The 27061-nt window shown below is 46.7% G+C and overlaps 1 protein-coding gene across 1 annotated transcript; it reads left to right on the forward strand.

Moving 5' to 3' along the window:
* The first annotated feature begins 393 nt into the window (after positions 1-393).
* ptpn23a (protein tyrosine phosphatase, non-receptor type 23, a) lies at positions 394-26675 on the forward strand. Its single transcript, XM_088084868.1, is given in 32 exon segments — positions 394-628; positions 3579-3653; positions 3916-4043; positions 4409-4485; positions 5237-5286; positions 6944-7075; positions 7185-7265; positions 7429-7560; positions 7896-7943; positions 9506-9562; positions 9690-9748; positions 10986-11065; positions 13997-14111; positions 14221-14286; positions 14688-14833; positions 14957-15274; positions 15425-15579; positions 15994-16325; positions 16666-17102; positions 17105-17427; positions 17480-17570; positions 17573-17678; positions 17680-17838; positions 17840-17893; positions 17895-17982; positions 17984-18832; positions 19728-19912; positions 21792-21896; positions 23400-23538; positions 23798-23935; positions 25801-25942; positions 25945-26675. Coding segments are annotated over 32 exon segments (5343 nt in total). The 5' UTR covers positions 394-544; the 3' UTR covers positions 26337-26675.
* The last annotated feature ends 386 nt before the right edge of the window (positions 26676-27061 follow it).

Raw genomic sequence — 27061 nt, forward strand, 5'->3', positions numbered from 1 at the left:
TTTGTCCACAGGCGCAGCTGTGAGACGAGTGAAATGTACAGTTTAAAGCTGAACGACTCTTCTGTTACTCTCGGTTTTTGGTATGTCTCTGTCCATGATCAGATATGTGTGATAAACTCAAAGTAAGGACGACTGAGGCGCACCGAGTTCATTCACTACTGACTGAGTTAAGTTATTTAACTATACATCAAGTTAATTCACCGTTCATCGCTTCATCAAGAGTATAGGATTTTTCTTCAACAATGTGTTATGTCAGCAGTTAATAACAATAATAATAATAATGACAATAATAATCATCATCATCATCATCATAATCATAATAAGACGAAGTAAATAAAATAGCCATGATGGTTCCTGACTACATTTCCCACAACCCCCCGCAGTATTAATTGGTGACGTCACACGCTGTCCCAGTTTCCGGTAGATCCATGACACGGTTGTTTGGTTGTTTGGAGGAAATTTTTGGATCGCGTTACCGACAGACAGACAGCACCGACCCCGTCCCACACCGTCCCCACTGTCAGAGGCGTGAGGAGCGGCCGCGATGGAGGCGGTTCCCCGGATGCCGATGATCTGGCTGGACCTGAAGGAGGCGGGAGAGTTCCAGTTCGGTCCGACCGTCCGGCAGGTGAGCGGGGCGGGGAGGCGGCGCCGGGCCGCCGGGGGGGACAAACACGGATTACAGTCGGTAAACAGCCGGCCAGGAGGGAGCGGCAGGCCCCGGGACACCGAGAGGGAGAGGCCGGGGGTCTGTCGGTGACTGCTGGACAGTTTTCCGGCCGTCTGACCGGCCTCCGCCCCCGGTGCTAACGTTAGCTTCATGCTAACAACAAGCTAACAGCTGCGGCCAGAGCTCCGGCGGCAGCCCGCTAATCTGCTCTCTGCTCCGGCTGCTCACCCAGTCAGCAGCCGGGGCAGACCGGGAGCAGCGGCCCAGGGCCCTCACCGCCGGTAACTTCCTGTGAAGTCACCTGAAGTCACCTGAGAACAACAGGTGAGCAGCAGTTGTTCGCTGTATACAGACAGGACCCGCTGCACGTTAACCGGCTGAGAACCGAGCACCGGGGCATGACCGAGGGACTGTTCGTTATTTATCAGAGGGAAGGGGTTGCTGTGTGTGTTAATTTTTTTTTTTTTTTTTTGCCATTTGACTGATTAAAGTAAAAAAAATGGCGATGTGTTTTTGCTTTAAAAGTTTTGTTTTTTAAAAAAACATGTTGATTATTATTAACCCCTTAGGGCCCGTTTTAATATCACACACACTCACATCGCTCTGCACACACAATGAGCTTTTCAGAATAAGGCCTTAAAAATATTTTTTGTTAAAGCCTGATATTATACAGTAGTATGATTTTACTTTCATTGAGTTTATTTTTTAACCAACATCAGTCCTAATCATAAATAGCAAATACTCATTAATTTACAGAATTTTAACCCTTTAAATGCCAGGTTTTTGTCACAATGTCACTATACGTTAAGATGGGAAAAAAAAGGATTATTTCAATATCCTCCATGCTCAGTCGATTATTTTTTGCTGCTGACAGCCTGGGATATGTCACCTATTATCAGCAGCATTGACATCAGGTTGAAGTACTCTTTGATGGTGTTTATTAGGTGTGTCACAACACACACACACAGCATCGGCGCAACCAGGACCAGACCACGATCAGGGCGAGCGGGGGGCACAGAATCAGTACAGCCACAGCACGAGCACAACCAAAGGCAGGGTCGCAGCATCAGCACAGCTATCACCACGGTCAGGCACAGTCAAGGTTACGGCCAGGATCCAGGGAAACTAGGAAACAAGGGAGCAGGAACGCTCTCGAGAGGCAACAGGATTAGCGTAGTACAGTTCAACAGACCCGGCTCTGTAATCGCGAGCCCCAGGTAGTGAGAGTACCACATGGCTATCACAGAGCTAAGCTAAGCTTGCACATGGCAATGCAGTTAACAGACATGCATGATTTCTGATGGCGGCATTGAGAGAAGGAAAGGAGCTCAGCGTATCAGAGGAAGTCCCCCGGCAGGTTAAACCTATGTCAGCCTAACTATGGGCTGGTCCAGGCAGCCTGAGCCAGCCCTGATTATAAGCTTTATCAAAGAGGAAGGTCTTAAGTCTACCCTTAAAAGTTGAAACGGTGTCTGCCTCCCTGACCGAGGCTAAAAGAATACTATTTAAAAATAAACTTCAGTGATTAATTAATGAGCCAGTATTTTATGGGCTATCTGTTAGATTTATGTTAAATAATGACATTTATCTGTGAGATGATGATAGATTCAATTGGAGCCTGTCTATTTTCTTTGTGTTTGTGTTAAACTTTGAGTTAATGTGTGAATGTGTAACTTTGTATTGTCATTATGTAAACTGTATAGACCCGGGGAAGAATAGCTTCTGCTATGCTGAAGCCAATGGAGATCTTAATAAATAAACAAACAAACATTGACTGTGACAGGTCACCTAGTGGAAATAGCATGTATTTCCTCCATATGCCAAATATGGTCAGAATGACCTCATCAGGTGGAAAATAGTCAAAATGACAAATTCAGAGTCAAAAGCCCAGAATGACACCCAGAAATAATACAAGTCCTGTTTTTCTGCTCTGATGGCTGTGGGATCAAAAATGTCAGTTTGAATGGGTTTCAATGGAGCATTTTTGGACCTGAACAGTCTGAATGTAACTATTTAGTTTCCACAGCGTATTTTAGACTTATTGTAGGAGCTGAGCTGCAAATTCACTGATTATACACTCAAATACACAATCTGGACTACATTTAGGACACATGCATCAACACACACACAATTATCACTACAGGAAGAAGAAAAGAGACTAAAATGAGACAGTGTAACATGTATGTTTGGCTCCACGTGTGACTGCCTTACAGTGACTCAGCACAAATCTTTTCTGGAGTGTGTGTGTGTGTGTGTGTGTGTGTGTGTGTGTGTGTGTGTGTGTGTGTGTGTGTGTGTGTGTGTGAGAGAGTAAGTGAGTGAGTGAGTGATTGTGTGTGAGTGTGAGAAAGAGAGAGCGCCTACAAAGAAGTCTGACTTTTTTTGTTGTTGTTTTTTTTACACATTTTTTCACAGAATCAAATCTTTGTTTTCTGGCTATAGGGAGCCATCAGCCTGACGGGGACAGCAGCGTGATACTGGTTTCTGTTGTCCTCGAAAAGGACAGAAACGTCCTGCTGCTGTTTATCTGCTGACCCCATGTAACCTCCTTTAGACTGAGGACAGATCTTTGTCCTCTGCGTCACTCTGCTGCAGTTAAACATGGACGCCTCTCTGAATCACTATCAGCTGTCAGATATTTGACTCAGCAGCTGGTCATTAAAAACAATAATGAACTGCTGTGATGAGTTTTTGAAGACAGAAGGTGAAAATTTCCTCCTCGGTGACATAAACTGTCTTTGGACAAAACAGGAAATTTTCAGAGACACTGAGGACCAATTTTCATGTATTCTGACTTTTAATGAACAAATAATTAACTGATTCATCGGGACAAAAACCTGCAGATTGATCTGCAATAAAACAATCCTGAAGGTCTAATCGTGTCCTCATTGTCTCTGTGTGTCCTCAGTTCATCCTGAAGAACTATGGAGAGAATCCAGACAACTACAACGAGCAGCTGAAGAAGCTGGAGACACTGAGACAGGTTGGTGCTGACGGACACCTGCAGAGACAGGACGAGTTCAGACCAACGTCCACTGTCTCCTGAACACTTTAACACAGAAAATGACAGCAGGATGTTTTCTGTAACCAAGTTTCTTCGTCCTGAAAGCTGCAGACATTTAATGTCCAACTGTGTCCCAGAGGCTGAGGACACACTACACAACTACACAACCATCACCTCGCTCTGTGTGTGTGTGTGTGTGTGTGTGTGTGTGTGTGTGTGTGTGTGTGTGTGTGTGTGACAGAGTGCAGTAAACGTGACAAGGGACTTCGAGGGCTGCAGCACTCTGAGGAAATACTTCGGTCAGCTGCACTACCTGCAGAGCCGAGTCCCCATGGGGACAGGACAGGAGGCCGCCGTCCCCATCTCATGGTAACACACACACACACACACACACACACACACACACACACACGGTTGGACTGTAACTGGTGTGTAGCTGGACTGTAAGTGGTGTGTATATGGACTGTAACTGTCAGTGCTGCTGACACAAACACACACACACTGGACTCGGTGGTGTGTGTGTGTGTGTGTGTGTGTGTGTGTGTGTGTGTGTGTGTGTGTCAAGTCAATTCAAGTCAAGTCAATTTTATTTATAGAGCCCATTATCACAAAACATGGTTTGCCTCAGAGGGCTGTACAGTGTACGGCATCCCTCTGCCCTTAGACCCTCACATCACCCAAGGAAGGTGTGTGTGTGTGTATTAAAAGGCTTTTTTCTATGTGTGTGTGTGCAGGACTGAAATTTTCTCTGGAAAAACAGTTGTCCACGATGACATCAGCTACGAGCAGGCCTGCATCCTCTATAACCTGGGTGAGTCGCTGTGCCGCCGCGTCACTTCCTGACGGCTTGGACACATGGTCAGACTGTGAGCCTGAAGTCTTGTTACAGATTAAAACGCTGCTGTTACAGATCAACACACAGCTGTTACAGATCAACACACTGCTGTTACAGATTAACACGCTGCTGTTACAGATCAACACACAGCTGTTACAGATCAACACCCTGCTGTTACAGATTAACACACAGCTGTTACAGATCAACACGCTGCTGTTACAGATCAACACGCAGCTGTTACAGATCAACACGCAGCTGTTACAGATCAACACGCTGCTGTTACAGATCAACACGCAGCTGTTACAGGTCAACACACAGCTGTTACAGATTAACACACTGCTGTTACAGATCAACACGCTGCTGTTACAGATCAACACGCTGCTGTTACAGATCAACACACAGCTGTTACAGATTAACACATTGCTATTACAGATCAACACACAGCTGTTACAGATTAACATGCTGCTGTTACAGATCAACACACAGCTGTTACAGATCAACACGTTGCTATTACAGATCAACACACAGCTGTTACAGATCAACACACTGCTGTTACAGATCAACACGCTGCTGTTACAGATTAACACACTGCTGTTACAGATTAACACACTGCTGTTACAGATCAACACACAGCTGTTACAGTTCAGGTTTCAGATCAGAGGCTGCTGCTCCTTAACCAACGAATAATCTGTAAATATATCTGTAATAATCTGTGTGTCCTCTGCAGGAGCTCTTCACTCCATGCTGGGAGCCATGGACAACAGAGTGTCTGAGGAGGTAATACACACACACACACACACACACACACACACGCGCGCGCGCGCACCTGCGCGGTGAGGTGAAATGTTTGAAATGTTTGGATCGCTCCTCGTTCAGCGGCTCTGTTTACCGTATTGGATATCAGCCATTCTGCGAGCGCTCTGCTGCTGCGTGCAGATTGATGAAGGTCATGTAATAGTCAGACTCAACTCTGTAACTCTGACTCTGTAACTCTGTAACTCTGTGACTCTGTGACTCTTAAACTCCTACTCTGTAACTCTGACTCTGTAACAACTCTGTGACTCTGTAACAACTCTGTGACTCTGTAACAACTCTGTGACTCTTCAACTCCAACTCTGTAACTCTGACTCTGTAACAACTCTGTGACTCTGTAACAACTCTGTAACTCTGACTCTGTGACTCTGACTCCGTAACTCTGTGACTCTTTAACTCCAACTCTGTAACTCTGACTCTGTAACAACTCTGTGACTCTGTGACTCTTTAACTCCAACTCTGTAACTCTGTGACTCTTCAACTCTGTAACTCTGTGACTCTTAAACTCCTACTCTGTAACTCTGACTCTGTAACAACTCTGTGACTCTGTAACAACTCTGTGACTCTGTGACTCTTCAACTCCAACTCTGTAACTCTGACTCTGTAACTCTGACTCTGTAACTCTGTGACTCTTTAACTCCAACTCTGTAACTCTGACTCTGTAACAACTCTGTGACTCTGTAACAACTCTGTGACTCTGTGACTCTGTAACTCTGACTCTGTAACTCTGTGACTCTTTAACTCCAACTCCGTAACTCTGTGACTCTTTAACTCAAACTCTATAACACTGACTCTAACAACTCTGTGACTCTGTGACTCTGACTCTGTGACTCTGACTCTGTAACTTTGTGACTCTTTAACTCTGGAACTCTGTGACTCTGTAACTCTGTGACTCTGACTCAGTAACTCTGTGTCTCTTTATCTCTGACTCTGTAACTCTGGAACTCTGTGACTCTTTAACTCTAACTCTGTGACTGTAACTCTGTGACTCTTTAACTCTAACTCTGTGACTCTGTAACTTTGTGACTCTGTGACTCTGACTCTGTAACTCTGTGTCTCTTTAACTCTGTGACTCTGACTCTGTAACTCTGTGTCTCTTTAACTCTGTGACTCTGTGTCTCTTTAACTCTGTGACTCTGTGTCTCTTTAACGCTAACTCTGTGACTCTGTGACCTCAGGTGTTGCTCTGGCCTTCTCTGCTTTTACAGTCAACATAATATTTTCTGATCTTTTTTCTGAAGCTCATGAATGTGTCAAACAGACAAGGTGATAATTTATTTTGGCAGGAAGAGATAATATTATTACGATTTTATAAATACCAGACCTACCTATTGATACTCTTATCAATATTGCTCACTGATTCTCTAATCAGTACTGCTTATTGAAACTCTTATCAGTACTGCTTATTGATACTCTTATCAGTACTGCTTATTGATACTCTTATCAGTACTGCCTATTGAAAGCGATGCTGCTTACAGATACTCTTATGGCTACATTTTCTCAGTAATTTAGTAAAGAAAATAAAGACATGCCTTGTAAAGCTGTGTCCCTCTGTGTGTGTGTGTCTCTCTCTGTGTGTCTCTGTTTCTGTGTCCCTCTGTGTGTCTGTCTCTGTGTCCAGGGGATGAAGGTGTCCTGCACACACTTCCAGTGCTCTGCTGGAGCATTCTCTTACCTGAGAGACCATTTCAGCCACAACTTCAGCGTGGACATGAGCCACCAGATCCTCAACCTCAACATCAACCTCATGCTGGTACACACACACACACACACACACACACACACACACACACACACACACACACACACACACACACACACACACACACAGCAACATGTCTCCTCACTGTGTGTGTCCACAGGGACAGGCTCAGGAGTGTCTTCTGGAGAAGTCCATGTTGGACAACAGGAAGAGTTTCCTGGTTGCTCGGATCAGCGCTCAGGTAGAGTTCTCACCTTCAGACACCCACACATCAAATATCACCTGACAGAACCGTCACACTGTGTGTGTGTGTGTGTGTGTGTGTGTGTGTGTGTATGTATGTGTGTGTGCGTGTGCTGACAGAACATTGACAGTGTTCTGTGTGGTTCTGTGTGGTTCTGCAGGTGGTGGATTACTATAAGGACGCGTGCAGAGCTCTGGAGAACTCTGAGACGGCCTCCATGTTGGGAAAGATCCAGAAGGACTGGAAGAAACTGGTTCAGATGAAGATCTACTACTTTGCCTCCATCGCACACGTGAGTGTCAGAACCCACAGTGTGTATACACATTATACACACGGATACACAAGCACACATACACACACACACAGTAACACCACAGACCGTGCACGCACACGCACACACACACAAACAGTAACACCATAGACTGTGCACACAGATACACACACAGTGAATGAGACAAACTAAAAACTCAAAGTACTGTGTGTGTGTGTTGGTGTGTGTGTTGGTGTGTGTGGTGGTGTGTGTGTGTGTGTGTGTGTGTGTGTGTGTGTGTGTGTGTGTGTGTGTGTGTGTGTGTGTGTGTGTGTGTGTGTCTGGTTCTCTGCTGACAGGCTTTTTTCTCTCCACAGCTCCATATGGGAAAACAGGCGGAGGAGCAGCAGAAGTATGGAGAGCGGGTAGGACCACACACACGCACTCACACAGACAAAACACACACACACACATAGTTTGGTTGAAGTAAAACAAATTATTTTCTCCTCTTTAATTTTTACTGATCTTAAAGGGTTTTTTCAGTGATAAAAATGACAAAGTTTGTGTCAGTTTGCGTCTGTGGATTCACTCCCACAGCTGATGTCCAAAAAAATCAGATAATTGTCTCCGTCTCTGTCCTCTCAGACCGTCACTCACTAACGTTCTCTGTGAGACCATTACAAAGAACTCTGAAACCTTTCTGAGCCGAGACTGCAGCACGCTGCATGTCAGCTGATACTCCGGCCCGCACATGCTCTGTTATTGTTATTATTATTATTACTAATATTATCATTATTATCAGTTTTTTTTAATGATTTTTTTGGCATTTTAGCCTTTATTAGATAGGACAGATCAACAGCGTGATGTGGGGAGAGAGGGGGGAAGAGAAAGGGCCTCGAGCGGGAGTCGAACCCGAGGCCGCTGAGGCGAGGACACTGCCTTTATTCATGGGGCTCCTGCTTTATCCACTCAGCCGTTGTTAATAGTATTAGTATTATCACTAGGGATGTACAATTCACTTAACTCACGATTCTATACAATTCATGATACTGGGCTCACGGTATGATTTTCTCATGATTATGTCTATTATTTATTTATTTATTATCGCATGATGTTTACATGAAAAATAAGATTACAAATATAAAAATATTTTGTTTTTTTTTTATTCAGAATTATTAAAAAAATGCTGCATTTTCTCTTCTTTTCTGTAGTAAATTAAAGAATCTCTTTTTATTTCTGAGGTATAAATGCAAAACACAAACTCTGCTATGAATGCATCTCTGGACATTCACAATGTCCCCAGCTGTTAAAAGCCCTTTCACTGGGACAGAGGGGGCTGCTGTGGAAAGGTAAGGGTTAAAAGGTTAAAGGGTTAAAGGTCTGCTGGAAAGCAGAGAGGGAGAGTTTGAAGAGCAAAGTGTGTCATTTGTCTCTCGTGGGTGATGTGCTGGGCTCTCTCTTTGGCTCTTGGACTCGTTTGGCTGAGCAGGGCTGCAGCTCGTCAGGTTTTGACGTGTAGTTTGTGTTTTTGCCAGTTAGTTGTTTTGTTTGTTTGTTTTTTTGGCCGAGTAGTCGTCATTAAGGAGTAACGTACGTAGGCGGGGTGGACCGGAGCTCCTGATGCCGGCTCTCATGCTGCATCGCCTTTCTTTCTTTCTGACGTGAGGAATCAGCCACACTTCCAAAATGAAACTGAAGGGAGCGTCTTCTGTTCCAATATCGCCCGTCGCAGAGCCTTTGCTTCGTCTTATTTACGTTGGCGAGCTGTGTCTAGTCTCGGACGTGAGGAAGCACGTTGAACACGTAGTGACATAGCACACTGAGGAAGCAAAGGCAGCAGATCACGCCCTCCGCTGTTCAGAAAAAGTATCACGGTTCATTTTTCATTTCACCGATAAAAATCTCACATATTTTCTGTCGATTTTTGACTGCCTGGCAATGTGTCGTTACATCTGTAACATCACCGTTCTGTCTGTGTCTTCATCAGCTGGCGTACCTGCAGAGCTCCCTGGACAAACTCACTGAAGCCATCAAACTGGCCAAGGTAAACTCTGTCTGTCTCTGTCTGAGACCTGTGTCCTCCTGTTGGACTGAACTGTCCTCTGTCTCTGTGTGAGACCTGTGTCCTCCTGTTGGACTGAACTGTCCTCTGTCTCCTCTCCGTCCCAAAGGGTCAACCTGACAGCGTGCAGGAGGCCCTCAGGTTCACCATGGACGTCATCGGGGGAAAGTGAGCAGCACACCCACAAAAACCAGTCACAGTCCACAGATACCAGTCACAGTCCACAGATACCAGTCACAGTCCACAAAAACCAGTCACAGTCCACAAAAACCAGTCACAGTCTGCAGATACCAGTCACAGTCCACAAAAACCAGTCACAGATACCAGTCACAGTCCTCGTTTTCATGTAGTCTCACTGGTGTTTTACTTGTGTTTTACTGGGGTCTTAACTGGTGTCTCACTGGTGTTTTACTGGGGTCTTAACTGGTGTCTCACTGGTGTTATTCTGGGGTTTTACTGGGGTCTTTACTGGTGTCTCACTGGTGTTTTACTTGTGTTTTACTGGGGTCTTAACTGTTGTCTCACTGGGGTTTTACTGGGGTCTTTACTGGTGTCTCACTGGTGTTTTACTGGGGTTTTACTGCGGTCTTAAATGGTGTCTTACTGGTGTTTTACTGGGGTCTTAACTGGTGTCTCACTGACCTTTACTGGGGTTTTACCGGGGTCTTAACTGTTGTCTTACTGGTCTTTTACTGGGGTTTTACTGGGGTCTTACTGGTGTTTTACTGGGGTCTTGACTGGTGTCTTACGAGTGTTTTACTGGTGTCTTAACTGGGGTCTTAAATAGTGTCTTACTGGTGTTTTACTGGGGTCTTAATTGCTGTCTCACTGGTGTTTTACTGGGGTTTTAACTGGTGTCTTACTGGTGTCTCACTGGTGTTTTACTGGGGTTTTAACTGGTGTCTTACTAGTGTTTTACTGGGGTCTCAACTCGTGTCTCACAAGTGTTTTACTGGTGTTTTAACTCAAGTCTTACTGATGTTTTTGTGGGGTCTTAATTGGTGTCCTACTGGTGTTTTACTGGGGTCTAACTGGTGTCTCACTGGTGTTTTACAGGGGTCCAACTGGTGTTTTACTGGGGTCTAACTGGTTTGTTACTGGGGTCTAACTAATGTTTTACCGGGGTCTAACTGGTGTTTTACTGGGGTCTAACTGGTGTTTTACTGGGGTCTAACTGGAGTTTTACCAGGGTCTAACTGGTGTTTTACTGGGGTCTAACTGGTGTTTTATTGGGGTCTAACTGGTATGTTACTGGTGTTTTACTTGAGTTTTAGCTGGTGTTGTACTGGAGTCTTAGCTGGTGTCCTACTGGTGTTTTACTGGGGTCTTAACTGGTGTTCCAATGGGGTCTAACTGGTGATCAAAGTCAGTATTTTAAGTGTTTTTGTTTAACTTTGACCTGCAGGTTTAATTCTGCCAAAAAGGACAACGACTTCATCTACCACGAGACGGTCCCATCTCTGGAGACCCTCACCTCCGTCAAAGGTACCACAACCTGCTGCACTGTGTGTGTGTGTGTGTGTGCGCGTGCGCGCGTCCACTCTGAGCGAGCGAGCGAGTGAGTGAGTGAGTTAGTCAGTATGTTAGTCAGTGAGTGAGTTAGTCAGTATGTCAGTGAGTGAGTTAGTCGGTATGTTAGTGAGTGAGTTAGTCGGTATGTTAGTGAGTGAGTGAGTTAGTATGTGAGTGAGTTAGTTGGTATGTCAGTCAGTGAGTGAGTTAGTCAGTATGTTAGTGAGCGAGTTAGTATGTCAGTGAGGGAGTTAGTCAGTATGTCAGTGAGTGAGTTAGTTGGTATGTTAGTCAATGAGGGAGTTAGTCAGTATGTCAGTGAGTGAGTTAGTATGTTAGTCAGTGAGTGAGTTCGTCAGTATGTTAGTCAGTGAGTGAGTTAGTTGGTATGTTAGTCGGTATGGTAGTCAGTGAGTGAGTTAGTTGGCATGTTAGTCAGTGAGTGAGTTAGTCAGTATGTTAGTGAGTGAGTTAGTATGTCAGCGAGTGAGTTAGTCAGTATGTTAGTCGGTGAGTGAGTTAGTTGGTATGTTAGTCGGTATGGTAGTCAGTGAGTGAGTTAGTTGGCATGTTAGTCAGTGAGTGAGTTAGTCAGTATGTTAGTCAGTGAGTGAGTTAGTATGTCAGTGAGTGAGTTAGTCAGTATGTTAGTCAGTGAGTGAGTTAGTTGGCATGTTAGTCAGTGAGTGAGTTAGTCAGTATGTTAGTCAGTGAGTGAGTGAGTTAGTCAGTGAGTGAGTGAGTTAGTCAGTATGTTGGTCAGTGGGTGAGTTAGTCGGTATGTTAGTCAGTGAGTGAGTTAGTCGGTATGTTAGTCAGTGAGTGGGTTAGTCAGTGAGTTAGTTGGCATGTTAGTCAGTGAGTGAGTTAGTCAGTATGTTAGTCAGTAGGTTAGTCAGAGTGAGTTAGTATGTTAGTCAGTGAGTGAGTTAGTCAATATGTTAGTCAGTGAGTGAGTTAGTATGTTAGTCAGTGAGTGAGTTCGTATGTTAGTCAGTGAGTGAGTTAGTCAATATGTTAGTCAGTGAGTGAGTTAGTCAGTATGTTAGTCAGAGTGAGTTAGTATGTTAGTCAGTGAGTGAGTTAGTCAGTATGTTAAGTCAAGTCAAGTCAGTTTTATTTAAATAGCCCATTATCACAAAACATGGTTTGCCTCAGAGGGCTTTACAGTGTACGACATCCCTCTGCCCTTAGACCCTCACATCACCCAAGGAAAAACTCCCCAAAAAGAACCCCTGTAACGGGGGAAAAAAAGAGGAAGAAACCTCAGGAAGAGGCCAAGGTAATGCCATCTAGAGAAATTAAATTGTTGGAAAAGGAGCTTCTGAGGTGTTTTGGGCCAAGAACAATAACTTCAGTTTTGTCTGAATTCAACATCAGGAAATTACGGCTCATCCAGGCTTTTACATCCTTAAGACATGTTTGAAGTCTAGATAGCTGATCAGTTTCATCTGGTTTCATAGATAGATATAATTGCGTATCATCAGCATAACAATGGAAATTTAAGGAATGTTTTCTAATTATGTTGCCTAGAGGAAGCATATATAAAGTGAAAAGGATTGGTCCAAGAACCTTGTGGCACTCCAAAGCAGACCTTTGTATGTGCGGAGGGTTGATCATTGATGTGAACAAATTGGGAACGATCTGATAAGTATGACTTAAACCAGGCTAGTGACGTTCCTTTAAGGCCAATTGAGGTTTCAAGTCTGTGCAGTAAGATTTGATGGTCAATGGTGTCAAATGCAGCACTGAGATCTAATAGGATTAAAACAGAGACCAGACCTGTGTCAGAAGCGATAAGTCGTCATTAATTTTTACTAGTGCCGTCTCTGTGCTATGATGAACTCTAAAGCCTGACTGAAAGTCCTCGAATAAACTGTTGTCTCGGAGAAAGTCACAGAGCTGATGAGCAACCACTCTCTCAAGGATTTTAGAAATAAAGGGGAGATTAGATATCGGTCTATACTTAGCTAAAATCTCAGGATCGAGAGTGGGCTTCTTTAGAAGAGGTTTAATGACAGCTACTTTGAAAGACTGGGGTACATAACCTGTCAATAAAGACGCGTTGATTATATCTAATAAAAAGTTGTATAATAAAGGTAAAACTTCCTTAAGGAGCTTAGTTGGGATGGGGTCTAGCAGGCATGTTGATGGCTTAGATGCAGAAACCAAAGTATAGAGTTGATGAAGGTCAATGGGGGAGAAATGGTCTAGATAAATTTCGGGCCTTGCTGCCATATTCAGGCTATCTGAGTTCGGGGTCAGGTCAGTTGAGGGTAAGAGGTGATGGATTTTATTATTAAAGAAATTCATAAAGTCGTCACTGCTTAGGGCCGAAGGAATACAGGGCTCTATGGAGCTGTGACTCTGAGTCAACCTGGCTACAGTGTTGAAAAGAAACCTGGGATTGTTTTTGTTTTCCTCAATTAGTGATGAATAATAGTTTGCCCTGGCATGGCGGAGGGCCTTCTTATAGACTTTAAGACTGTCCAGCCAGACTAAACGGGACTCTTCCAGTTTGGTCGAACGCCAATGTCTTTCAAATTTTTGCGATGTTTGTTTTAATTTGCGAATCTGGAGGTTAAACCATGGGGCTAATTTTCTTTGTTTCATTATTTTCTTCTTGAAGGGTGCAACGGTGTCTAGAGCTGATCGCAGTGAGTTAGTCAGTATGTTAGTCAGTGAGTGAGTGGAAAGATTGGAACAGAGGGTCAGAGGTCTGACTGAGGAGGGAAAACCTGCAGCTACTCACCTTTGACCTTTCGTTAATGCTGAAATGACTGAATGAATGGATGATTATTGATCTGCCTCAGTGACATCAGACCGTCAGTCTGCTCAGCTGCTCAGTCTACAAACCAGCATGTCAGATCAGTGAAACCAGTTAAACCAGTGTGTGTCCTCCAGGTGCGCCCTTGGTGAAAGCTCTCCCAGTAAACCCCACAGACCCCACCGTCACCGGACCAGACCTGTTCGCCAAACTGGTGCCGATGGCTGCCCATGAAGCGTCCTCCTTATACAGGTAGGCTCACTTTCAGAGCGCTACTGTGTTTTCTCATGTACAGAGGGATGATGTGTGTGTGTGTGTGTGTGTGTGTGTGTGTGTGTGTGTGTGTGTGTGTGTGTTGCAGTGAGGAGAAGGCCAAGCTGCTGAGAGACGTCATGGCGAAGATCGAAAGCAAGAACGAGACACTTGAGTGAGTACACCTGATTAACCTGAGTACACTTGACTCACCTGTGTGTGTGTGTGTGTGTGTGTGTGTGTGTGTGTGTGTGTGTGTGTGTGTGTGTGTGTGTTGGACTGTTTGTTTTTCCTCGGGTGATGTGAGGGTCTGAGGGCAGAGGGCTGTTGACACTGTAAAGCCCTCTGAGGCAAACCATGTTTTGTGATAACGGGCTCTATAAATAAAATTGACTTGACTTGACTTGACTGCTGTGTTACTGGTCTGACTGCTGTGTTACTGGTCTGACTGCTGTGTTACTGGTCTGACTGCTGTGTTACTGGTCTGACTCCTGTGTTACTGGTCTGACTCCTGTGTTACTGGTCTGACTGCTGTGTTACTGGTCTGACTCCTGTGTTACTGGTCTGGTCTTGCAGGCAGTTCATGGACTCTCTTGGTTTGGAGCCAGAGTCTGTGGACAACCTGGACATGTACAGTCACATCCCTCCTGTCCTCATGGAGAAGTGTGCTGCTCTGAGTGTGAGACCGGACACGGTCAAGAGCCTGATCCAGTCCATGCAGGGTACATACACATGCACACACATGCACACACACACACACACAATAACGAGTGTGCACATGCACATTTGTCTCTCAGTGTTGTTTATGTGAACACTGACTGTCCTCTGCTGTCTGTCTTCTGCAGGTCTCTCTGGTGTCTTCACTGACGTGGAGTCATCCCTGAAGGAGATCAGGGACGTGCTGGAGGCGGACGAGATCGGGGAGCGGGCCCTCCTGGAGGCGGGGGGCCCCTCAACGGGGGAGGTGCACCTGGCGGTGCAGGTGCAGGCCCTGTTGGAGGTGCGCAGAGACCTGGAGAAGTACATGGAGGCGCACGAGAAGGCGAGCTTCACCAACACGGAGCTGCACCGAGCCATGAACCTGCATATCAGCAATTTGCGGCTGCTGGGGGGGCCGCTGGACGTCCTGAAGGAGGCGCTGCCCCGCCCCCAGCTCAGTGAAGGTCAGCACTGTGTGAGGGGGAGACACTGTGTGTGTGTGTGTGAGGGAGACACTGTGTGTGTGTGTGTGTGTTCCTTTTTTGTGCTATATTTCAGGTAGTTTTCTTTAACTTTTTACTAATTACTTCTTAATTGTTGGGTCGTCTGTGCAGAGGAGGTGGCCGGGCTGCAGTGTATGAAGAGGATCCTCGGGAAGGTTCAGGAGATGAGGGAGCAGAGGAGCTCTCTGGAGAAGCAGCTGCGTGACCTCATCCAGCAGGATGACATCACTTCCACCCTTGTCACCACAGAGAGAGCCGACATGAAGGTAAGACCACAGTTTGCCCGATCAGAGGGTCTGTAACGTGGTTCAGGGTCAGCAGTCAGAGGGTCTGTAACGTGGTTCAGGGTCAGCAGTCAGAGGGTCTGTAACGTGGTTCAGGGTCAGCAGTCAGAGGGTCTGTAACGTGGTTCAGGGTCAGCTGTCAGAGGGTCTGTAACGTGGTTCAGGGTCAGAGGGTCTGTAACGTGGTTCAGGGTCAGCTGTCAGAGGGTCTGTAATGTGGTTCAGGGTCAGAGGGTCTGTAACGTGGTTCAGGGTCAGCTGTCAGAGGGTCTGTAACGTGGTTCAGGGTCAGCTGTCAGAGGGTCTGTAACGTGGTTCAGGGTCAGCAGTCAGAGGGTCTGTAACGTGGTTCAGGGTTGCAGTTGGAGTGAGCATGGTGGCGCTGTGTCCCTGCAGAGGATCTTTGAGGAGCAGCTGAAGAAGTACGAGCAGGTGAAAGTGTACATAGACCAGAACCTGGCGGCGCAGGAGAACATCCTGAAGGCTCTGACGGAGGCCAACGTGCAGTATGCCTCGGTGAGGAAGAGCCTGAGCCAGACGGAGCAGCAGTGGAACGGCACGGTGCAGGGCCTGGTGGGCTCCTACGAGGCCTACGAGGACCTGATGAAGAAGTCCCAGGAGGGCCGCGAGTTTTATGAGGACCTGGAGGCCAAAGCATCGCGATTGCTGGACCGAGCCAAGAGCCTGTGTGAGAGCCGAGCCGAGGAGAGGAGGCCCGCCCTCGACAGGTCTGACACACACTCACAGAGAGGGAATATAAAGGGTTAACTTCTAGACACACACACACACACAGTTACAGAGGGAATATAAAGGGTTAACTTCTAGACACACACACACACACAGTTACAGAGGGAATATAAAGGGTTAACTTCTAGACACACACACACACACACACACACACACAGTCACAGAGGGATTATAAAGGGTTAACTCACAGAAACAGTCACAGAGGGATTATAAAGGGACACTGCGTGAGGGGACACAGATTTTTGAAAACAGAATTCCAGGAGTTTTCCAGGTTTTCCATGACTGTATTAACCCCCTCCGCCCCGGTCTGTCCGTCCTCAGAGAGAGCCTGAAGAAGCCCCCCGCCCGGCCCACGGCAGCAAAGCCCACCCTGAAGGTGGCGGACGTGGACTCTGCGTGTTCCGGCCTGGACGACCCCGAGCTGGCTCAGCTCAGCGCCGCCATCTTGGCGTTGGGGGGCGACCTCCCAGAGGAGCTCTGCAGCCTCCCTCCCGACCTCCCCTCCTTCGCCCCCGCTCGTTTGCCAGGGCCCGAAGCCTTCGGCCCCCCCCCTGCTAACCTGGGGGCCTCTCTGCCGTGGCCCGCCGTACCCCGTTTCCCTGCCAACCTGCCCCCCCCGGAGCTGCTTGCTCGCATCGCTCAGTTTCCAACGTCGGGGCCCCTGCAGCGCGGGCCCCCCCCTCAAATAAACCCTCAGATGCCCCCCCAGTTACCCACCCAGGCAGGGTACCGCCCCCCCCCTCCTCAGGCTCCCCAGCCCGGCCCCTTGGCCCCACCCCAGTTGGGCCTTCCACCACCACAGTGGACAGCATCCAGGCCCCCATCCCCAGCCACGCACCCCCAGCCTCAGCCGGGTACTCTGTGCCCCCCAGCCGGGGCCTACCCCCACTTCATGCCCCGCCTGAACGCCCGTCCAGACCCCTGCCCCCCACAGCAGCACAAACAGTCGTGCCCTCAGCCCATCGGGGTCCCCTGCCTGGCTACCAGGCTGCCCCCCCTCACCTCCAGGCTCCACAGGCCTACCCCCATGGATACATGCCCCCCAGCCTGCTGTCCCCCCCAGCCCAGAGTCCCCCCAGCCCGGTATCCCCCTCAGCCCAGTACCCCCCCAGCCTGGTGCCCACCCCAGTACCAGTTCCCCACTCAGCTGCATCAGAATGGTTATCAGATCCCTCAGAGCTACCAGCCCCCCACGGTTACCTGCCCCCACATGATGCCCAGACCCCCACACACACACCCCCTACCTCTCAGCCTGCCCTCCCTGCATCTCAGCCCTACCTGCCTCGCCCCCACCCTCAGATGCCCCTGGACCCCCACCAGCACATGCTGCCCCCCACCCCAGATGCTGATCTCAGCTGGTCCCAGATCTCAGCTGCCCCCACCAGTCAGCCCCCTCCCCCAGCCTCTCAGAACTACCTGCCCCCCCACGGCCCACCCTCCCTCTGCCTCTCAGCCTCACATGGTCCACCTGCCCCCCCACCCTGGGCAGCCCCCAGCCTCTGAGGATGCCCGGCCAGCCTCAGGCTCCGCCCCTGGCTCTCGGGGGTGTTACCCGGAGGGGCTCCTCTGTTGCCACAGCCTGCTGCCCCCTGCAGCTTCTCTCCCATGACCCACTCCCCGCCCACCGCTATGTACCCCCGCTTCTAACGGCCCCCAGCTGCCCCCACAGCCTGCCGCCATGGCAGCCCCCTCAGCACATGATGCAACCCTCTCCTTCGGTGGCTCCGCCCCCAGTGCCGCCCCTCCCTCCCCTCGCCCACCCCTCCCCTCTCCAGGACCCTCATCTCTGAGTCTGACCCCCCAGCAGAGACCCCCGGCGGGCCCCGCCCCCACAGGAACCGCTCCGCCCTCCCTCCCCTCTCCGTCTGCTGTGCCCCCCTCCACCTCGCTGTTTCAGCGCCAGAACTCAAGCACCGACGACCTGCTGTCCTCGAGTCCCGAGAGCCAGCCGGGGGGGACCAAGCCCCCCCCGAACGTGCTGCAGCCCACCAAGGCCGACCCTCAGGACGGCGAGCGGCGGAAGAAGAGCTCGCAGGGTGTCCTGCTGATCCAGGGTGACCCGTACCAGGCGCCGGAGCGCGTGGCCCGCCTGCACGGTGAGCTGGAGCGTTTCCGAGCGCAGGTGGAGTCCTTGGAGCGGCCGTCGGACGGGGAGGGCGGCCTGTCGGTGCTCGACGCCCGCTGGAAGGAGTTGCAGGACCAGCAGGAGAAGGACGCCCGCCAGCTGTCCATCGCCATCGCCCGCTGCTACACCATGAAGAACCGCCACCAGGATGTCATGCCATACGACCTAAACCGCGTGGTGCTGCAATCCGGCAAAGACGACTACATCAACGCCAGCTATGTGGAGGAGCTGTCGCCGTACTGCCCCCGCCTCATCGCCACGCAGGCGCCGCTCACCGGCACGGCGGCCGACTTCTGGCTGATGGTGTACGAGCAGAAGGTGTCGCTGGTGGTCATGCTGGTGTCGGAGCAGGAAGTAGAGAAGGTAACGTCTCAAGTTTGTCTCTGATTGTGTCTCTGATTGTGTCTCTGCGAGGTCACTGAGGAAACGTCCTCAGTCCTTCAGTGTTTTGGAGCTTTCTGTCGCCTCTCATGGTCTTCATCAGCAGGTCTCTGATAGCCAATGGGGCGTCAGGAGGTCGGCAGGTTCTTGGCAGAGGGGCGTGTGTTTAGAGACCCGCGGTTACCTCGGTAACATACAGATATTTGGGATCTTAAATTTTCATGTTCGGACATTTGTAAGCTGGGACTTTAAAAATGAGGCCCCGAGTTCAAAGTCCATATAGTCCCTTTCAGAGCTTTCAGTCACATCACATGGTCTTCATCAGTAACGAATCACGGTTTGTCCTGAAAGTTTGGGAAAGTCATGGAGTTTTGTTTGTTTGTTTGTTTGTCTGTTTGTGTAATAACACATGGAGTGTTCAAGGACTGTTGCAAATTTGAATGACCAGCAGTAATTTCAGTTTTTTCAATTTATGTCTGATAAATGTGGCCTGCGGTTTGGAGGGCATGGATTCTTTAAAAATCACCAAAACAATTAAGAAAAAAATGACCAATTTTTTTCTTTAAAGATTTTATTTTATTTTATTTAAAGAATACCAAAGTGGCAGATTTTATTTTTTAAATTTTTTTTTAAAGAAAATCTGTTTTCTTCAAAAGATGGCAGTAAAATAAAAGTAAAATATAATTTCCAGCCATTTAAAGTTGTAAGGCCTCCCCTTAAGCCAAAATAAAACCGTCAGTCCTGAAGTCCTGGAAAAGTCTTGATAAGAACGTGTGTGAACGGTGCTCAGAGCAGCGGCCTGTTGCAGGAAATGGAGAATGATTGATGGAGGACGCGCCGTGTTTTTTGTCTCTAACTCGGTCTCGTTGTCTTTCAGGGGAAAGTCGTGCGCTACTTCCCGACGGAGCGCGGCCAGCAGCTCTCCCAGGGGCCAATCACACTCAGCCTCACCACGCAGAAGACCACGCCCACTCATGTGGAGCGAATGATCAGCCTGCAGTACCGTGACCAGAGCCTGAAACGCACCGTTGTCCACCTGCAGTTCACCTCCTGGCCCGAGCTGTACGTCACTCTTAACTGTTTTATTTTTATGATTTCACTCTTTATTATTTTGTTTTTTATTATTTCACCCTTTATTATTATCATGTTTTTATTATTTAGCCGGGCTGTACGTCACTCTTTATTGTTTTAATTTTATGATTTTACTCTTTACTTTTTTATTTTTTATTATAGAATAGAATAGAATAGAATATTCCTTTATTGATCCCCCATTGGGGGAAATTCCAAATGTTACAGCAGCATGAAAAAAGAAAAGTGAAATGTAACAAAGAAAATAACAATAACAATAACAATAACAATAAATAAGTAATAAAATAAGTATGTACATAGAGGAAATAGGGTATGTACACATAATAATAATTAAGTAATAGAATAGTATGTACACAAAAGATGGATTAGAGAATAGTACAAAAATTTGTTGTGCAAATTACTCTGGGATGAATTTTGGATGAAGCCAGTTTTGTTCCCATCAGCCAGTGATGCTGATGTTATAGAGTCTTATTGCAGATGGGATGAATGACCTGCGGTAGCGCTCCTTCTTGCAGGGTGGATGTCTCAGTCTGTTGCTGAAGGAGCTGCTTAAAGCCCCCACAGTCTCATGCAGTGGGTGAGAGGGGTTGTCCATGATGGATGTGAGCTTTGCTAACATCCTCCTCTCACCCACCTCCTCAATGGTGTCCAGGGAGCAGTCCAGGACAGAACCGGCCCTCCTGACCAGTCTGTTCAGTCTCTTTCTGTCCCGATCTGTGCTCCCTGCTCCCCAGCAGACCGCTGCATAGAAAAGAGCAGATGCTACCACAGTGTCATAGAATGTCCGGAGCAGAGTCTTGCACACTCCAAAGGACCTCAGTCTTCTCAGCAGGTGGAGACGACTCTGGCCCTTCTTGTACAGGACATCTGTGTTATTAGACCAGTCCAGTTTATTGTTAAGGTGAACACCCAGGTATCGATAGGTCTCCACCATCTCAATGTCCAGACCCTGGATGTTCACCTGTGTAGTCTGGGGTGTCTTCCTCCTGCGGAAGTCAATAACCATCTCCTTTGTCTTACTGGCGTTGAGCTGGAGATGGTTCTGCTCACACCAGTTGACAAAGTCCGTGATGACGGTCCTGTACTCCCGCTCGTCCCCCTCAGATATGCACCCAACGATGGCTGTATCATCGGAGAACTTCTGGAGGTGACAGCTCCCAGAGTTGTAGTGGTAGTCTGAAGTGTACAGGGTGAAGAGAAAGGGGGAGAGCACTGTCCCCTGAGGGGCCCCGGTGCTGCAGACTACCATATCCATATATTATTTCACTCTTTATTATTTTATTTTTTATTATTTCACCTTTTATTATTGTCATGTTTTTATTATTTAACCAGGCTGTACGTCACTCTTTATTATTTAGTTTTTATTATTTCACTCTTTATTATTTTATTGTTATTATTTAATTCAAGCTATATGCCACTCTTTATCCTTTTGTTTTTATTATTTCACTCTTTATTATTTCTTTTTTTATTTAGCCCGAGCTATACATCGTTTATCTTATTTTGTATTATTCAAGCCTTTATTATTTTTATTTTTATTATTTCACTCTTTGTTATTTTGCTTTTATTATTTAATCCAAGTTTTATGTCACTCTTTATTATTTTATTTTTGTTATTTTACTCTCTATTATTTTGTTTTATTATTTAGCCTGAGCTGTCCATCAGTCATTATTATTTTATTTGTACTATTTCATTCTTTATTATTTTGTTTTTATTTAAGCCAAACTTTATGTCACTTTGTATTATTCAGCATCCAACATAACACTGTTTTTTATTATTCAACCTTTAACCTGATTATTTAACGTGACCAGATGGTGCTTTGATTCTGACCTCATCTTCTTCATATCTTCATCAGAGGTCTTCCTGACAGCAAGAGCAGCCTGCTGAGCTTCATCCAGGAGGTTCACGGACACTACCTCCACCAGAGGCCGCTTCACACACCTGTGGTGGTGCACTGCAGGTGAGTGTGTGACGCTGATGACGTCACTGCAGGAGGGTTTCCGTCGCAGATTTGCAGAAAAGCTGAAGTGATATTTAATAAAACTGATAAAACTCACGGAGCTGACTGTGTTTCCACTGAGTGATGCTCTGCCACTTCTCCTCTGATAACATCCCAGTAACCATGGCGACAGATGTTCAAAATGTCAGCAGCTTTATTTCTATTGCAGCCACCGCACTAGCCGTCATTATTTCCAATCCGAGGCCACGTAGGCGTGTTATGGAGCCGTGATGGAAAGGCGAGCCCCTTAAATGTGGGAGCGGACACATATGAGGGATTTCTGGGAGATGTAGTCCACGATTTCACAGAGGAATTGTGGGTTAAAAACTTTCTCAGAGTTATGTGATGCAATAACAGCTCTTGTAGCTCCTGCTGCATCATGAGGGAGCCAGTTCCTGTGACCTCTCAGCGTCATGTGACCTCACAGCGTCATGTGACCTCACAGCAACATGTGACCTCTCAGCGTCATGTGACCTCACAGCATCATGTGACCTCACAGCATCATGTGACCTCACAGCGTCATGTGACCTCACAGCATCATGTGACCTCACAGCGTCATGTGACCTCACAGCATAGCATCATTCCTTCACTCTTTCCTCTCTGTGTGTATTAAATAGTGACCGACATCAGGAATAACTGAATAAGATTTCGGACACTATGCTGGAATTTTATTCCCACAGAAACACACGATCGCATTGCATTGTTGTATATGGGAGTAAAATGCAGGGTACATCTTATGAACACTCAAATTTGCTGTGCATTGTGGGTATTTTGTAGTGTACTATATAGTGGATAAAATTAGCAGCTGAGAATTTGAAAACTGCTACAATGGTGAACACACGATGTAGTGCAGGATTTCCATGACAGGCAGCGGTTTCACAGCAGAAGAAGACAAAAGGGTTTCACTGCAGTTTGGACAAATATGGCTGTTTACCATTGCCTGAAATACCACGTCATGCTAAAGGAAAAAAAAAATTCTGATTAACGGGAGTTTTTTAGATTGACATGTTTCCATTGGGCGTATTTTCTGTTCACAGTGTCAGTTTGTGCAGTTTGAGGGTTAATCTGAACCCTTTCTGTGTGAGCTGAACGGCCTCAGTGTGTCTGCGGAGGGACGTCAGAGCTCCGCCATGTTTCTGCTGATCACAGATAAATGCGACAGTCATGTAGTTTATCAGTGAGACAGAGGGTCGGCTGTGATTGGACGATCCTGTCCGTCTGCTGCAGACACCCGAACTTCTGTTCCACCCTCAGTCCGGTCAGGGACTGCTCGATCAGTAAGGAGCTGTGAGCAGCTGTCAGTGAGGCTGCAGCCGCCGCCTCAGTGTGTGTGTGTGTATGTGTATATATATATATATATAATATATCAAAACAGAGGAGATGCTGAGGAGTCACGTGATCAGAGGTGTCCGTCTGTGTGTCTCAGCTGACTCACATGATCAGATGTGTCTCTGTGTGTCTCAGCTCTGGTGTGGGACGTACTGGCGCCTTCTGTCTGCTGTATGCGGCGCTGCAGGAGCTGGAGGCGGGAAATGGGATCCCGGAGCTCCCTGTGCTGGTGAAGAAGATGAGACAGCAGAGGAAGAATATGCTGCAGGAGAAGGTGAGGCGGCATCAGCGCTGCTCCTGGTGGAAGATCAGAGTGTGATCACAGTAATAACACGTGACGGTCATGTGACTGCTGAGTCTATCCGAGCGACGACCTGCGATCCAGCTGACGCACATCAGTTCAACCAGAGCCGTAAACTCAGGAGAGTTCATGTCCAAAAAATCCTTTTATACTGATCTGTGTGTGTGTGTGTGTGTGTGTGTGTGTGTGTGTGTGTGTGTGTGTGTGTGTGTGTGTGTGTGTGTGCGCGCAGCTCCACCTCAAGTTCTGTTATGAAGCTGTGTTGAAGCACGCTGAACACGTCCTGCAGAGACACGGCATTGCCACTGCCGCCGCCGCCGCCGCCGCCGCCACCACCATCTGCAGGAACACCAACTCTGCAGCCACAAAGGTCAGACTGACTCTCAGGTTAACCCTTTCACTGCAGAGAAACACAAACAGCCCAAAATAGAAACTTCCATCACCGCAGGCATGAAGTATGTAAAAGAAAAGTATGTTGGAAAAAAAACTTTAAAAAAGTCTGTGTAGTATGCTGAAAAAAACAACAATAAAAGTCATAGTGTAGTATGTCGTAAAAATACTCGCGTATAGTAAGTTCAAAACAAGTCGTTAAATATATTGAAAAAAAGCCCAAAAACCTCATGTGGTAAAGAGTTTTTTAAAAAGTCACGGTATAGTATTTTGAAAAAAAACCCTAAAAAGCCATATGTTGTAAGTCATAGTAAATTATTTCCATCAAAAAAAAATTTAAAAAAATCACTGTATTGTATGTTATAAAAAAACTACATCAAAAGTCATAGTATGTCATAAAAAAATACTTTAAAAAGTCATAGTATAGTATGTTAAAAAATAAAAAGTTAGCATATAGTATGTTGGAAAAAAACAAAGTCATAGCACAGTATATTGAAAATAAACTAAAAAGTCAAAGTACAGTATGTTCAAAAAAAGTCGTGGTATGGTACGTCAAAAACACAAACCTCATAGAATGCTTTTAAGATTTTCTTTAAGTCATAGTCTTGTGTGTCAGAAAAAAATGATAAAATAGTATGTTGAAAAAACAAAAAACCCCTAAATTTCTCAAAAGAAGTCTTATAGAAAACTCAAAAAAAACTCAGTATGTAAAAAAAGTCATAATATAGTATGTAGTAGAAAAAATAAAATAAACTGTCACAAGTCACAGTATAGTATGTTAAAAAAGGGCATAGTATAGTACATAGAAAACCAAAAACACATACCTCATCAAAGTTTTAAACATCATAGGATAGTGCGTCAAAATTTTTTAAAAAAGAAGGTCAGTATAATATCAGTGTAGTATGACAACAAAAAGACAAAAAATGATAATATGTCCTAAGTAGTACATCTTTATTTTGAACACGGCAGATAAAATAAGACAAAAAAAATATGAGCAAAAACATCAGATGCCCACCGTACATATTCAGTAAACAAACATCAGCATTTCACGTCCAAAAAGGAGCAGGAGGAAGTAAATACTCAAATCCCACCCACCCCTTTTTTCCATTTCTTATATATACATATGCACACACGCATGTAAACATTCATATACACATACACACGTACATACATACAATCACATAAATACACACCTTGATCAAATCAAACAGGAATTCATACAAAAAAGAACAGATCAATCTGAATAAACACACACACATCACAGCTGAATATATACACAAAACAAAACAAAAACAAATATATATATATATATATATATATATATATATATATATATATATATTAAAATCAAACTGTAAGAAAAGTCATTATATAGTATGTCAAAAAAAAAATTTGTATGTCATCTAAAAAGTCACAAAATAGTATGTCGTAAAACGTCAGGGAAATATGTTGGAAAAAAATAAATGTTAGTTTATTCTTTTTACATTTTATTTTGTATTTTGCTCAGCTGATTGTTCCCATGGATGACGAGGTACCCAGAGTTTGACTTTATTTGTAGTTTTTATTTCTGTGGCACAGACAGTCCCCAGAGTTTGACTTTATTTGTAGTTTTTATTTCTGTGGCACAGACAGTCCTCAGAGTTTGACTTTATTTGTAGTTTTTTATTTCTGTGGCACAGACAGTCCAAACTACAAAAAACTACAAATCAAGTCCAACTCTGGGGACTGTCTTCAGTTTGTTAAGTTACTTTGTAGCTTGTTTTTCTGTAGTTTTCATTAGTCGTCAGTCAGATATTATTTTATTTTCTGTCTTTGTCTTGACTCGTATGTCTCTGGTCTCCGCAGCCTTACTCGAGACAGGAGTCCCAGCAGGACATCGTCCTGGGTGGAGACATGCCCATCAGCTCCATCCAGGCCACCATCGCTAAGCTGAGCATCCGGCCGCCCAGTGCCACCGACCCTGCCATGGAGGAGCCGGTGGGCGCCGTTTCTCTCTTGGTGACAGCCAGCCGCTCCAGGACTTGACTCCCCGTGGAGCCCCCTCCTCCCTCAGCCCACCCCACTCCCCCGCCGCCACCCCCAATGGCCTGAATATCGCCTCCCCCTCCACGCCACCAGCAGCCAACCATCAGCCGCCCCTAGAGGTGGTGCCCGGCGTCAGCCCGCCTCCCCCTGCCACGGCGCCTTCGTCCCTGGAGCTGCTGGCCGCTCTGGCGCCCGAGGCCTTCTCAATGGAGGGGGGGGGTCGGGGGAAGCAGCGGGTGACGAAGCAGAGCTTCCTGCAGCCCGCGGAGGGTCAAGGTCTCCACAGTGCGCGAAGCAAGGAAGGGGATGACCCGCTCAGCAGCCTGGACCCCCTCTGGAGCCTCAGCAAGCGTTGAGACTGGCCGCTCCGCCCTGCCCCCCCCCCACCGGGCGCCAGCGAAGGCCTGCAGCTCCCCGTGACCCACAGAGTCACACGATCACCAGACGTGCCTGGTGGCGGACGGCCGGTCGGCGAAGGTTTGAGGTTTGGGACCAGAACACTATGCACTCGTCTGTTTCCTTCCTGTCGCTTCTTCTCTCACTGGACTCCCAGCATGCACCGCTCTGTCGGAGGGTGCGCTCTGACGGACGCGCTGAGAGCCAATCAGACATCCGTCTGTCTGTCTCTTCTTCTCTGTAAATATTCTGTCCTCTGCTCACGTCACTAACCTTCAGAATAAATCAGTCAGAGATGACGTTTGTATCAAAGACTCTTTATTTCAAAATTAGTACAAAGTCTGTTTGTTACAAAATAAGTTAGGCTGCTACGACCTGCAGGCGTGTCCACACGCTCAGCGCCGCCCGCCGCCTCAGAGCCCGTCCGATCGGTGCAGCCCTCCACCTGGAGGAGGAGGTACGCCGAGCTCGATTCAGAGAAACACTGAGGTCACACAAAGGGTTAAAGCGAGGCCGTTAATCTATTAGTCATTTTATTTCGTCTCTAACTCTTCATTAGTCGGTTTAACGCTTTGTTAACCAATCAGATTTTTCTCTGAGCTTGAGTGTTTTTGTTTGTTTGTTTTTCGCAGGAAGTGAAGCGTCCTGCGAGGGCTGGACAGGAAGTGTTTACGCAGATGAAAAA

This window comes from Plectropomus leopardus, chromosome 11 (assembly GCF_026936395.1).
Source record: "Plectropomus leopardus strain MGB_pleo_1.0 chromosome 11, ASM2693639v1, whole genome shotgun sequence".
NCBI lineage: Eukaryota > Metazoa > Chordata > Actinopteri > Perciformes > Serranidae > Plectropomus > Plectropomus leopardus.